Raw genomic sequence first — 14,030 nt, 5'->3', positions numbered from 1 at the left:
TGTACACATTTATTTGAAAGAACTGACAAACTTGATTAAACAGCAAAAAAAATTTCAAATTTGAATAAACCTGTAACTTTAAGGAAAACAACTGACAGTATTTTTTGCTAAAGATAAAATTTAAACTTCCAAGTGACCAACTGGAATTTTGGAAAACGTGCATTTGCCACTTTGAGCTTGACGGTTTCCCAATGCTTAACTACAGGTGACACCTCCCCAAATTCCCTCGCTCTGTCCCAGTCCCTGGTAACCACTCATCTGTTTTCAACCTCTTTCCAGACTGCTTTTTCCAGAAGGTTAAGCGGGTGGAATCACACATTATGCAGCATTTTGACACTAGTTGCTTTCACATAGTGCATGCGAGTTTCACCCACACTGTTGTGTGTATCTGTGGTTGGTTCCTTTTTTTTGCTGAGTAATGGTCCATTACACAGGTATATCACAGTGTGTTTATTCATTTTTCAGCTAAAGGATATGTGTGCATTCCAGTTTCTGACAAGTATAAATAAAGCCACTCTATACATTTCTGTACAGATTTTTGTTTGAATGTTACGTTTTTATTTCTCTTGGGTATGTCTGTGATTATATTAGATTATAAAGTATAATAATACTAGATTATAAAGTGCATATTTAATTTTACAAGAAGCTATCCAATTTTTCCAAAGTGCCACTACCATTTTGAATTCCCTTTAGCAATGTATGACAATTCCAGTTGCTCCACATCCTTGTCAAGAGTCAATACAGTGCTGTTTTTATATATAATGCTAATAGGCATGTAATGGTATGTCATTAAATTTGCATTTCCCTAATGACTAATGATGCTACACAACTTTCTGTAGGCTTATTGAAATCTATATATCTTCTTTGGTGAAGTATCTGTTCAAATCTATAGCCATTTGTTTAATTAAGTTGTTTTCTGAGACTTGTGGATAACAGTCCATCATCAGATATGTGTATAATCAATGTTTTCTCCCAGTTTGGGGTTTGTCTGTCTTTTCATTCTCTTATCAATGTCTTTCAAACAGAAGTTTTTCAAATTTTTTTTTAAATTGGGGAATTGGGGGAGGAGAACAGTGTTGGTGAATTGGAGAGGAGGACCAGCCAAGTTGTTGTTCTTCAATCTTCGTTGTGGAGGGCGCCACTCACCATCTGGCTGCCCGTCGGCAGCTCGTGGCCTCTAAGCTCAAGGTGCTGAGTTACAATCTTAGTTGCGGATGGGTGTAGCCACCATCCCATGCGGGAGTCGAACCAGCAGCCTTGTTAAAAGTGCACACTCTATCCACTGAGCCATCCGGGTTGCAGCTCAGCTCAAGGTGCCGAGTTCAGTTTTAGTTGCAGGTGGGCGTAGCCCACCATCAAACAGGCAGTCTTGTTGTTAGGAGCACGTGCTCTCACCAGCTGAACCATCCTGCCACCTGTTGGCAGCTCAGCGGCAGCTCAGCTCCAGCCGAGAATCGAACCGGTGACCCTGTTGCTCAGAACTCGCACTCTTGAGCGAGCTCTTAACCAACTGAGCCACTTGGCTGGCCCTCAAACAGAAGTTTTAAATTTTGAAAAAGTCCAACTTATCAGTATTTTTCTTTTATGTATTGTGTTTTGGTGTCTACAGAAATCTTCGCATGAACCACAATCACAAAGATTTTCTCCTATATTTTCTATAAGTTTTAGTTTTGATATTTAGGTTTATGATTCATTTTGAGTTAATCTGTATATATCATATGAGGTATGTGTCTAGTTTCATTCTTTCCATATAGATGTCCAGTTATTCCAGCACCACTGCTGAAAAGATTATCCTTTTTCCATTGAGTTGCTTTGGCACCTTAGCCAAAAATCAACCAACCATATATTGTGGTCTATTTCTTAACTCGACTGTGTTCTAGTGATCTGTAGGTCTTTCAGTACCATAATGTCATGGTTACTGTAACTACTTAGTAAGTCTTGAAATAAGGGAGTGGAAATTCTCCAACTTTACTCTTTTTCAAAGTGATTTTGGCTTTCTAGTTCCTGCCTTTCCATATTAGTTATAAATTAAGTTTTCTAAAGTACAATAAAATAGCTTGCTGGGATTTTGACTGGACCTGGATTTTATCTACAGATCAATTTGGGCAGAATTCACACTTTAACGGAGTCTTCTCATCCTTGAGCAAGGAATATCTCTCCATTTTTAAAATGAATTCACTTTAATTGCACAGACTTCCTTATCATGGTTTCAGATACCACACTAAAACTAACTTTTAAGAAACTATCACTTGTTAAGTTTGGACACAGTATCAAAGAATATTCCCAATTATTTGAAAAAGCTATTAAAATACCCCTCCTTCTATGTAACACTGGATTTTCTTCATTTACGTCAACCAAAACAGTATCTCACAACAAACTGAATCCAGGAGATTGGCAAAACCAGCTGTCTCCAAGTAAGCCAGTTGTTAAGAGATCTGCAAAACTACAAAGTAATGCCACTCTTTTCACGGTGTATTTTTTTCATTTTGAAGAATATATTTTTCATTAAAAAATAATAGATTTTAATTAATGTTTTAAATAAATATTTAGATTTTTCTAATTTCAATTTCTAATATAGTAAATATAATGGCTATAATCCACATTTAAAAAGTTCTTTGAGATCCTCAATAATTTTTAAGAGTGTAAAGGAGTTATATGGGCAAAAATAAATTCCTCAGATGGATTATGTAACCCAATTAAATATAAAAAAATAAATCAACAAAAGCGCTTTAAAAATATAAGACAATATTTTTTGTAATCTTATGATAGTCTTCTATATAAAGCATCTGTTACTGTTATTAAAAAGATGAACAGATGTGATTAAAAATTTAAAATATCTGTAAATAAAATATACTATAAACAAAGTTTAAAAGTTAAGTGAGAAACTGAGAGAAAATAATTGCAACACAAACCAGAAAAAATATTAGCATCCAGAACACATAAAGATTCCATTAAAAAAAATAAACAAAATGACAAGTAATGGAATACAAAATAGCAAAGGATAATAATAAGAAAGTTACAGGAGAAATGCCAATTGCCAAGAAAAATATGAGATGTGGTCTAAAAATACAGTTAATGTTTAAATAAAACAAATTATTACAGTAAAAGACACATTGCCATTAAGTCCTCTAAAAATACTACCCCTCACTTCGAACACTTATCCCATCTGAAGCAGTTCTAGAAGTCCTCTTTCGTAAGTGTCTTTAATTGCGCTGTTGTGGCTGCCTCGATGTTTGACTTTGGGGAAAGAGCCAGAAGTTGCACGGTGCCAGATCCAGTGAAGAAGGTGGATGAGGACACACCGTAATGTTTTTATTTGACAGAAACTGCCGTATACCAGGAGCATTTTGTGACACGGAGCGTTGTCATGATGTAGGATGAAGTACAGACATTCATGAAAGAGGATTTCCAGAACTGCTTCAGAAAGTGGCAAGAATGATGGGATAAGTGTGTTCAGAGCAAGGAGGAGTATTTTGAGGGGAATTAATGGCAATGTGTCTTTTACTGTAATAAGTTTTTTTAAAATTTTTATTTAAACATTCGCCACATTGATTACACCTCGTACATTTCTATCCAAATCTACCCGTGAATCTGTGCAACCAGCTCTGACTTGCAGTAAATGGCTTGGTGTCAGTCATTTCAGGGGATCCTTTGATGACGTCTTTGTATAGGCTCAATGCTTTCTGGAACATGTTGCCATCAATTGGAACACATTTTCTGTTTGTGTCTTCCATCCACAAATTTAATGCCTTTTCCACCTTAGCTAAACATTTCTCACAATAGTACCGTGGCTATAACTTTTGCAGTTTGAGGTGCAACAGCAATACTAACGAATTTCTTTTTCCTTATTCACAATTCCAAGACCAAAGATTCATTCCATAGATCTTAACAAATTCAGCATACAACTTTTTTCTTATCTTATTAAGTAGAGAATTTTCACCTTTTCACTTAAAGGAAGCACTTTACGACTTCTCTTTAGCATATCTGAATTGCCAGCATCACTCTCTTGTGCTTTGGGGCACTAAGTAAAATACGGGTGACTTGAACACAAGCTCTGTGATACTGTGACAGTCAACCTGATTACTGAGATGGCTACAAAGTCACTAACGGGTGGGTCGAGTATACAGTGTGGATATGCTGGACACTGCGATGATTTACATCCTGGGAAGGATGGATCAAGACAGTATGTAATTTAAAACATATGAATTGTTTATTTCTGAAATTTTCCATGTAAGATTTCTGGACTACCAACAACCCAGATAACTGAGACTTCAAAAAGGAAACTGCGGATAAGGGAGGACTACTGTATGAACAATTTTTGGTTTCTGTTGTATGTTGTTTATGACTGATGGGATACCAGCTTTATGCTCTATTCTAAGTAAAATTTAAGATTTAGGGAAACTGTATGTTATGAAAAATATAAGTTTTACCAAGAAAAAAAGAAGATGAATAATTATATTTAAGTGACTCAAAGATACCAAATACTAGAGACAAGCACTAGCTCTAATTGTCAACAAGGAGAAGTATAACAAGTAACATTACTTAAAGTAGTGCAAAATGATTAAAAGCAAAAACGAAAGTAAGATTTCAGTTTTCCCTTCATGTTACCTTACCTAAGAGGTCCAAAAAACTTAACCAAGGATTCCCGAGTATCTACTTCTGCCACATTTGAGAGGGCAAAATCATAGAGTTCAGGGAAATGTGCAAAAGCAGCTCTCTAGAAAAGAACAGAAAAAAAAATCAATAATTTATGTCTACCTACTGATACAATCATCAATTTATATTATATAATGGAAATATTTTTTAAAATATTACTGCACTTCTCTTTTTATATGCTTCTCATGTGTGACCTCTACCTTATTAAGCCAGAAGCATTAATTATAATGGGAAAAGGCTAGAATTGTTTTAGCAAGGATGAAAAAAATCGAGAGTCAATGTTCAGTTTTTTATTTCTAAAATTGTATTTTGAATATACATGAAAGCCAGCTTCATTGATAGGAGAGGAGAAAAACAAAACAAAAACTTTATTATCAAGAACTGGCCTAACAAAACTATAAGAAAGTTTTAGTTTTCACAGGAAATTCCCACTGAAGCAATAGCTGAGGGAGAAACCGAAAGCACAGTGTGCTTGTGCCCCACTTTATTCTGAATTCTGGAAAGAAAGGACCTCGCAGGGTAACCCAACCGACCTGGGATAAGTCACAAGAAAACGGAAATAGCTGCACTACGTTGATTTGATAAGAAAGTGCAAGATAACACCCTAGTCTTCCTCAATGCCCACGTGGCACAGACAAGACCTAGAAGTTTTTCATGGACTCCATAGTGGACCACACAGACGGCTGCCAAGGATGTGAATGAGGCTGCCTTGGGGTTCCCACAGGCAATGGCAAAATGACCCTGCAACCCAAGCCCGAGAGTGAGCAGTCTATGCTAGGAAATAAATGAGTCAGCTCTCAGAACTCCAGCACCACCAAGAACAAAGTTGGGGCCTCATCACCAAGGAGACAGCCAAGCTCGTCAGAAGCAATCATCATGCCTTGCCTGTGCCAGGAGAACAGACCACAGGCCACACAAGAGACGGTCCCTTCCAGGGCAGAGGAAGGACAAAAGCACTAATGCTCTGAGAAAAGCAAGGAATGAGTTCTGAGCTGGGACAGTGTGCGGATCCCTCCTCTTCCAAACAATGAGGCTGTCTTAGGGTCTCCATGTACCCAGACGCCATTTTGGGAAAGAAAAGGGAGAGCAGACACTCCTTGAGAGGTAGTGCAAATGATTAGGAAGACAGGTGAACTTAAGTTTGACTGAGTCTTTATCCAAAACATGACTTTTTAAAACAAAAAGAATAGAATTTAAATCGACAAATAAAAGCTGCTTTCTGCCACCAGAGGAAACGGAGTTCAACAGCTCAATGAGGTCAATAATAGAACACTAAGGTATTTTTTTTTTTGCATCTGAGCTTTACTGGTAAATTTCAGTCCTATTATCTGTGTTTATCTTTAAAATGCACAAAATGCTTACACTACTTGTCATATGTTGAAATATTCTTTCATATAACAAAACTGATATTTAAATGCACCAAATTGGCCCAGTTAACTAATATTTCTGAGTGTCAAATATCAGTATTCTGATTCTCAGGATGAGGCTATGAAAGAAAGGCATTTTTTTTTTAATGAATTTATCAGAATTAGGAATATTTTAAAAGTTCAAGATGAAAATACTATTAAAGGGATACCTTTTTCTGTTTGTACTATACAAAACCGAAATTACTCATGACCCAACTTTATGGAGCAGAAGCAAAGCATTTCAATTACCTGGAGAGAAGTAATTCTATCATAGTGAATTGTAGTCATCTCATTCTCCGTCAGAGCATTTCCAGTCTGGTCATTAATCTCAAAACCAGTGTAGAACTTAAGCATGTCCAAAAGCTAGAAGGATACATTTAAATTAAATTAATAAGCTGTGTGAACATAAGAGCAAGACAGCATGAACAAACACTATTTATTAAAAATAATAAACAGCAACTTCTCAGAGGTGCTGAAAGCTCTGGAATGTAAACATTGCAACACACATTTTAGAATATATCCAAATGTGTTTTACTTAAGTGAGAATAGGCATGTACGTGCCTTTTGAATAAATTGTTAAGTCTATTTCATACACATAGTCTACTTATACACAGAAGAACTTAAAACTTCTATCTCAATAGTAAAAAGACATTAAGGATCTAATCAAAGGACACCAATCATTTTAATGAAAAAAAATGATCTATGTCACTGCAAATTTATACAACTAGAGGGCACTTCTGAGGTGTTTTATTTATGCCATTTAGGGTTTTCTGAATGAGGGTTTTGGAATTCATAATTGGAGATACTCTTTTCTACGTGCTGCTTCTATGACAGAAAAACATGATAAGGCAACGTGGGGAAAGCTAAACAATCTGTTCCTCTCATCGGTCTCCATGGCCCCTGAGCCCTTTCTTTGGTTTAGTTTCTATTGTGGCAGCATCAACAGAGTCCGCTGGCTGCCTTCACCCCAAGTCCTTATATTGTTCTTAATTCTAATCTATGGTAGATCAGATAGTAGGATTTTAATATATGCGGCAATCACTGGGATTTAATAAGAGAATGAGAAAAAAAGGAATGTTCACAGGTACAAGATAAAAGATTTCTTAAAATATGTAAACACAAAAATTGTTAACTCTTAACTATGATCTCATTGAAATGCAAGTATTAGAAGCTTCTCAGAAGACTTTTCTTCTGGATGACACCACAGGAAATGTAAAACCGTAATACTTCATCTTCTTATCCAAGTTAGCAAACAAAGTGTACGTGCCGTCCTACTCAAGGCAGCAGACAGAGTGCACATACACTTCCCCGCCACCAACTGCCTCTGCTACCGTCATCTCATGGAGAGAGCGCCATAGTATTAGGGCATAGTTCGCCTGAAATTAATGCTCATCATCTGTTACATTCCACAGTGGTTACTAACATAATATCAAAATATGCGAGTATGTGGAACTACACGGCACATAATTTAGTCCAATAAAAAAATCATTTGATGAACAAAAGGTTCTCTCATCATTAGAGGCCACGTACACAAGAATGCATTCATTCTGTACATTAAGACTTGATTTTTACTTAAAAATGACTAATTAGAAATGTTCATTACACAATTCAAAATAAAGCAAATTTTATTTTGTGTCATGCCCTGATACTCCCAGTTGCACGGAAAAGTTCAATTTGGAAATGAAAATAGTAAGTACGTTCAGATACATCAATGCTCACCTGGGAAAAAAGATGGCCATCCTCTTCCCTGTGAACAAGATTGGAAAGGTAACAGTGAACCAAAAGGTGGGAGTCATCCAGGATGGTATTAAACCAGCGCCTTGTGGGGAGTAGGGCCTAGAAAAAGTAAATACCACAGCAGTAAGTATGCAGGTTCTCTGTGGCTAGAGGTGAAATCTACTGATACTTAGCTCAGAAGTGTTAATCACATCCAAATTACCCTCAAGTCTCCCAAAGACGCAGTGCACAAAGCAAGGTCCATGTTGTCAATAAACTCAGCGTTAATGTTTCTCAGTAAAATACAGTAGTGGAAAAAAATCTCAAATATCTCAGTCAGTAGTTTTCGAACAAAATCCTATATGAAATCCCAATATGCACTTGTGTAGGTTTTAAAAATGGGGCTGCTTTTAGAGAAAAGGGAGTGGGGACCCCTGAATGAAAATTCCTCTTTCAGTTTCCACTTCCTTCATCCTCAATGACAGTCAGCAAGACAGTGCTGAGAAATGGTGACAATCAGTCTGAAAACCATTAATCTAATCAAACACCCTCATTTTATAGATGAGGTTTAGATCCTCAGAGGTTATAAATTAGTTACAGGCAGAGGCAGAATTTGAATGAAGATCTCATGAATAACAGCTAGTCCAACATGCTAATCCTCATGTCAAGAAACCACCCTACCTTTCCAGATAAGGAACAAACAGAAAGGATTTTCTTTCAGTTGCCTACATTAAAGAGGGAAAGGCAAGGAGATGAATTCAATCTGAACTAAAGCAACTCTGCATCCGAATTTTCCATCAAAATCTTTCACCCAATAGTATGAAACCTTCTTTTTTAAGAATCTTAATTTTAAAAATTGACAATAGCAACTGTATCTTTCTTCATCAACAATATTAGGCACATATAAAAAAGTGACATTATTGGGCCGGCCGAGTGGCGCGATGGTTAAGAACTCGCTTGGGATGCCAGAGGGCCCCAGTTCGGATCCCACATATGAGGGCCAGTGACACTGCCCTCTACAGCTAAGATGCTGAACAACAGCTCAACCTGAAGCTGGGCTGCCGTGAGTCGCTGGCGACGGTGTGGGCTGCAGTCCCTGTGGCAGTGGGTTGCCATGGGCTACCGTGTGTAGCCAGCAGCCAGCGTGAGCGGCCTTCCAGAAGCCGGCGACTGATCTGCCTCGCCAGGGAGGAGCGCATTGATGGTGCCAACTTGGGCCAGTGAAGCAGCGTCCTCTACAACTAGATTGAAGAACAAAACGACAGCAACTTGTCTGTTCCCCTTCCCCTAATTTCCCAGTACTGTTCCCAACCCCCCAATTACCCAATAAAAAATCTTTAAAAAAAAAAAAAAAAGTGACATTATTAGAGATGGCCATAAACCTATGACATCAGCCACTATTTTAAACTCGACGAAGAGGTATTAAAATGTAATAAAAAAATAAACTGCCATTGCTAAACTCATGTTTAACAACTATACTAAATAATGTTTTTTCTACAAACATTAACCATTTGATAACTTCAAGGGTCAATTGCTTTTGACTTTCTTCTGTGAGACACCTTGAATTAGGTACAAACTAACTAACTAAGGCCAGTTTGAGGTGATAAATATTTTAATTAAAAAAAAAAGAAGAAGTATTTTATAGTCACATCCTTCATCTTAGCCTCCTTAATAATTATATAACAGAAAAGTCACTGCACACTTCTTACCTCTAGATCAATCATGAGTTCAATGAATCTTTCACAGTAATGAACTTTGTCCATAGTGACAGGTTCTAGACATAATAGAGAAAATGTGTTAGAATTTTCTTACTTAAGTCATTCTGTGGTGCTGTATCTTAAAATTGGCAGTTATTTAAAACAAGGTCATTTGTCTCTTAGTCATCAGGATTGGACTATGATGTAGAGTAAGGACCTCACATAAATTTTAAAAACACGAAGGCCTTACCCTTATATTTAGCTCTACAAATACAAAAAATGAAAAACCTAGCTCGGGTCAGAAACATAAAAATAAGATTTGCAGAAATATTTTTAAATATCTGTTCTGTATGATTAGATTTTGAAAAACTTGGATATGAAAATAAGAAAGGCACTTTTATGTTACCACTCGACCCACTTTCCTTACTGGTCTTCATATACTAAACTTCTAGAACTTTTACATTTCTTTTTTTTTTTTAACTGAGCCATCCTGCCACCTGTTGGCAGCTCAGCAGCAGCTCAGCTCAGGCTGTGAACTGAACAGGTGACCCTGTTGCTCAGAGCTTACACTCTTGTAAACTTCTAGAACTTTCATACGCAAAAATACACATACATATATACATACAAAAATTATCTAGGGCTGGCCGAGTGGCTCAGTTGGTTAAGAGCTCTCTCAAAAGTGTGAGCTCTGAGCAACAGAGTTGCCAGTTCAATTCCCAGCCCGAGCTGAGCTGCTGCTGAGCTGCCAACAGATGGCAGGATGGCTCAGCTAAAAAAAAAAAAAAAATCTATACATTTATACATATTGGGTTGTCGGAAAAGTCATGATGTATTTTTGCAACGAAAAACAGAAAAAATACGTCATGACTTTTCTTACAACCCAATAATAAATATATCTTTAGCATACATAGAAAATGAGTGGAAAAAATACATACCGAACTAATTAAAAGGGACAATTTTTATGACTTTTTTCCTACTTTATATGTATTCCTTCTAATATTAAAATGCCAATGACATAGAGTAATAAAATATTTTAAATTCACTATCTTATGCTATTCATGAACATTAATGTACTATTTTTTAAATATTTATTTTTGTTTTTAAATAATTACAACCTTGTGACATGACACACTTTCAGAGTACAAGTTTTTTTTGTTCTTTTTTGTCAAATGCAAGGAAATGGTTTACCATTTTACCAGCTCAAAGCCTCCTGCCAATATTCTTTCAATTAAAAAGGATAATTTCAGGGTCCCTGCTGTTGCTTAGCCTAAGGACTCCCAGCAGGGACTAACGCAGTGCTAGACCTGTAGAAGACACCCTACTAATGCTTACTAAATCCACTTATTGAATTTATTTGCAGTATACAGGAAAATGGAGGGCTTTATGTGAAAAAAGAAATGTGAATACTTTTGTGACTAATATATGGAAATGTTAACTGGAACTTTTCCATGTCCATAATCCAGACCCTAAAATTATATAACCATAGAATTTCATAGCTGAAAAAAGTACTTAGAGAACATCTATTCTAGCTCTTCAATCTCCAACTGAGAAACTGAGGACCAGAGAAAATGACTTGATAGAAGTACAGAACAAAGTAATGGCTGGTTAGAAGTGGGATCCAGATTTTCTGAGATGTAGTCTGAGATGTAGGTCATATAGCTATTGAAACGAAAGAATTTAAAGGCGTGCCGGCCAAGTGGCTCAGTTGGTTAGGAGCTCTAAAGAGTGCAAGCTCTGAGCAACAAGGTCGTTGGTTCGATTCCCGGCCTGAGCTGAGCTGCCAACAGGTGGCAGGATGGCTTAGCTAAAAAAAAAAAAAAGAATTTAAAGGAGGAACTTTTAAAATTAAATCCATTCAAACCAATCCTCTGTTGTTATCTTTTGTTCTTATTACAGTCAAATTAAAATTTTTTCCCCCAAAATTTAAAAAGTGAGAAAATTCTATATTTTTATTTATAATTTGAGAAAATTACTGGCAATGGCCTGTTTAAATTTGAACACGATGTTTAGTGCTCAACTTCTGAGCCCTGGAGGATAAAGCCGCATGTTTTCAAATTAAATAGCCCTACAGACATACTGTTTAAAGTTGAAACCTTGTTACTTACAATTATAATTTCAGTTATCATTATATCCTAATCATTTGCTTCTTATGGGTATTGTGTGCTTTTCTTTTATTTTGACATTTTATTTTTCTTTTAGTCCTAACATCTCCGATCATCCCATAGATTTCCTTTATAACCAACTGATAAGGACATGTTTTTAATGATTGTAAAGTGAAACTACAATTCTTATTTGTTTAAAAATTAGTTTTCTGTTTCCTAACTGTAAAAGAAATCCATCTTTGTACCCTCTTTGAACCAACACACTGTTTTCAACATCTGTTTGTTCCTTTGTCAGTGAGTAAAATTTTGACTGAAGCTCAAGATCTAAGAAATTTTGTTTTCTGACAATATAAACAATAATGGCAACAGTTAGTGGTTTATATGTTGTTAAAATTCCTGTAGGTTCTATGTTGTTGTTGTTACTTGATTTTCATACCTTTCTAGGTTACCCCAGACAAACATTCCATAGTTAGAGACATCAATTTTTATGACTCTTATGACCCTATTACAGATATTAGCAGTTCTAAGCATTCTTATTACTAATTGTTGCAAGAAAACCAAATCTAAGTCCTCTTTCCAGTTTTAAGCCACTTAACTGAAAGATTTAAATATATTAGGTGACTTAGATTTTAAGTATATGATAATGTTTTCTTTATGCTGATGCTGGTAGTAATATTATGCCTAAATCATGATTTATGGCATTAGTATCTATTTCTCACTGAATTATAGGTATGATTCTCAGTTCTAAAATCACTACTTGGAGGGTCAGCATTTATAAGTAACTCTGTTGTATTTTAGTTTAAAAACAGCTACAATATCTGATGCAAAATATAAATATGGTACATCTACAGAGCTGCTCTTATAATTCCAGTTAGGAAATAAAACATTTTTAATCAATGATATATTTTACATAGCACATATATACCTTTATTAAGTAAATAATATTCTTTTTGCATTCACTAAATGCTTACAAAGATCTTGTAAACACAGCATAATGTAATTAGCCCTGCTTGGCATATAGGAATATAACACACACACACACACACACACACACATACACACACACACACACACACACACACACAAAAGCTATAGTATAGGCACACATATATATTTCTATATATAGTATAATCATATACTCTACATAGTATATACTCAATGGAGGGAAATCCTCCCCATTTCTTCTTGTACCTCATATCTCAAAAGTAATTCTCCTCTTCCCCTCCAAACAGTACTTGATGTCCCTTGAAAACACTATTTGGCACCATACTGTAAATGCCATGTGGACAGGGTCTGTGATTGTCCTGTTTACCACTGTGTCCCAGCTCCTTGCAAGCTCAAAAAATATTTGCTAAATAAACGAACATTCCAAAAACCATGCTGTTGCCTTTAAAATATATGAAATTTTTGGCAGTCCTTATATTCAGACTGGCAAAATAGTTGAAAAGGGGAGAGCATACACTTTGTCACTACAATGTAAAATCACTCCAAGAGCAGTTTTAGACTAGAGATTAGTAAATCCTACAGGGCCATCTAAATAACTTCACAAATAAGCTGAGTAAAAGAAGATAGTTACCAGAAAGTGGGACTGATTTCAGCACAGAGATAAACTTCTGGATGAGTTGTGAAAGAAATCTTCTTTCTTGATAGGCTCTAAAATGAGAGATAAAACACTGATCAATTTTTGAAAAATAATTATTTCAAAGGAAAATTTTAAGTTGAATAAGCCTTTCTTATACTGTTCAAATGTTCCATTGCTCTGTGAAACGGGGACCACAACTTGAACACAAAGCTGCTTCTCTGCATGTAAACACAGCACTACATGAAGGGAAGAGGAGCCTCAGGACTGGCCCAATAAGCCAGTTCAGAAAGCACCACCTTCTGACTGTATACGTTTTCAAAATTTCATTTACAGCCTGCCCTTCACATTAAAAATCTAACGTGTAAGTAGGTAGTTAAAATGAGATGAGCAACTTTATATCAATACTTTAATATGTTTAAAGTGTTAAATAGAATATTTCAATGTCTAAAAATTAAATGTTCATTTAAAAACACAATTTTCTACTCCTTACTAGTTTAAGATGCACTATGTGCCAATTAAGCAACAATCGTCAGGTATGGGATAACTACAAATGATTATGTCAGTCCTGCTGGAAAGTCAAAGGAGGGGAATGACGGAAACATACTTGAGATGACTAGTCATATAATGTAAAGATAATCAGTAATACAAAAGAGCATGTAATTAATAAAACAGGCTGACATTAATTGAGCACTTACTGTGTCAGAATCTGAGCTGTGTTAAGTACTTCATATGAATAATCTCATTTAATGCTGAAAACGGTTCTATGAAATAGGTACTACTGTCCCAATTTTACACTGAGGCTCAACGAGGTGTGGTAACTTACCCAAAGTTACACAGCAACTGTCCCTAGTCAAGTCTGATTGTAGAACAA

The 14,030-nt window shown here is 36.0% G+C and overlaps 1 protein-coding gene across 1 annotated transcript in view; it reads right to left on the bottom strand.

The window, feature by feature from the left end:
• The window catches only part of AQR (aquarius intron-binding spliceosomal factor), a 100,690-nt gene that overhangs the window by 71,527 nt on the left and 15,133 nt on the right, over positions 1–14,030 (bottom strand). Inside the window, exons 9-13 of the mRNA XM_019649186.1 lie at positions 13,154–13,230; positions 9,488–9,552; positions 7,782–7,898; positions 6,312–6,425; positions 4,614–4,717 (exon numbers count right to left, since the gene is read on the bottom strand). Of these exons, the coding sequence (XP_019504731.1) occupies positions 4,614–4,717; positions 6,312–6,425; positions 7,782–7,898; positions 9,488–9,552; positions 13,154–13,230 (477 nt within the window). The remainder of the gene's footprint in view (positions 1–4,613; positions 4,718–6,311; positions 6,426–7,781; positions 7,899–9,487; positions 9,553–13,153; positions 13,231–14,030) is intronic.

Source organism: Hipposideros armiger, unplaced genomic scaffold, assembly GCF_001890085.2.
Source record: "Hipposideros armiger isolate ML-2016 unplaced genomic scaffold, ASM189008v1 scaffold_130, whole genome shotgun sequence".
NCBI classification, from domain to species: Eukaryota; Metazoa; Chordata; class Mammalia; order Chiroptera; family Hipposideridae; genus Hipposideros; species Hipposideros armiger.
Note: the sequence above shows the minus strand (reverse complement) of the source record. Positions and strands in the feature narration are given on the sequence as shown.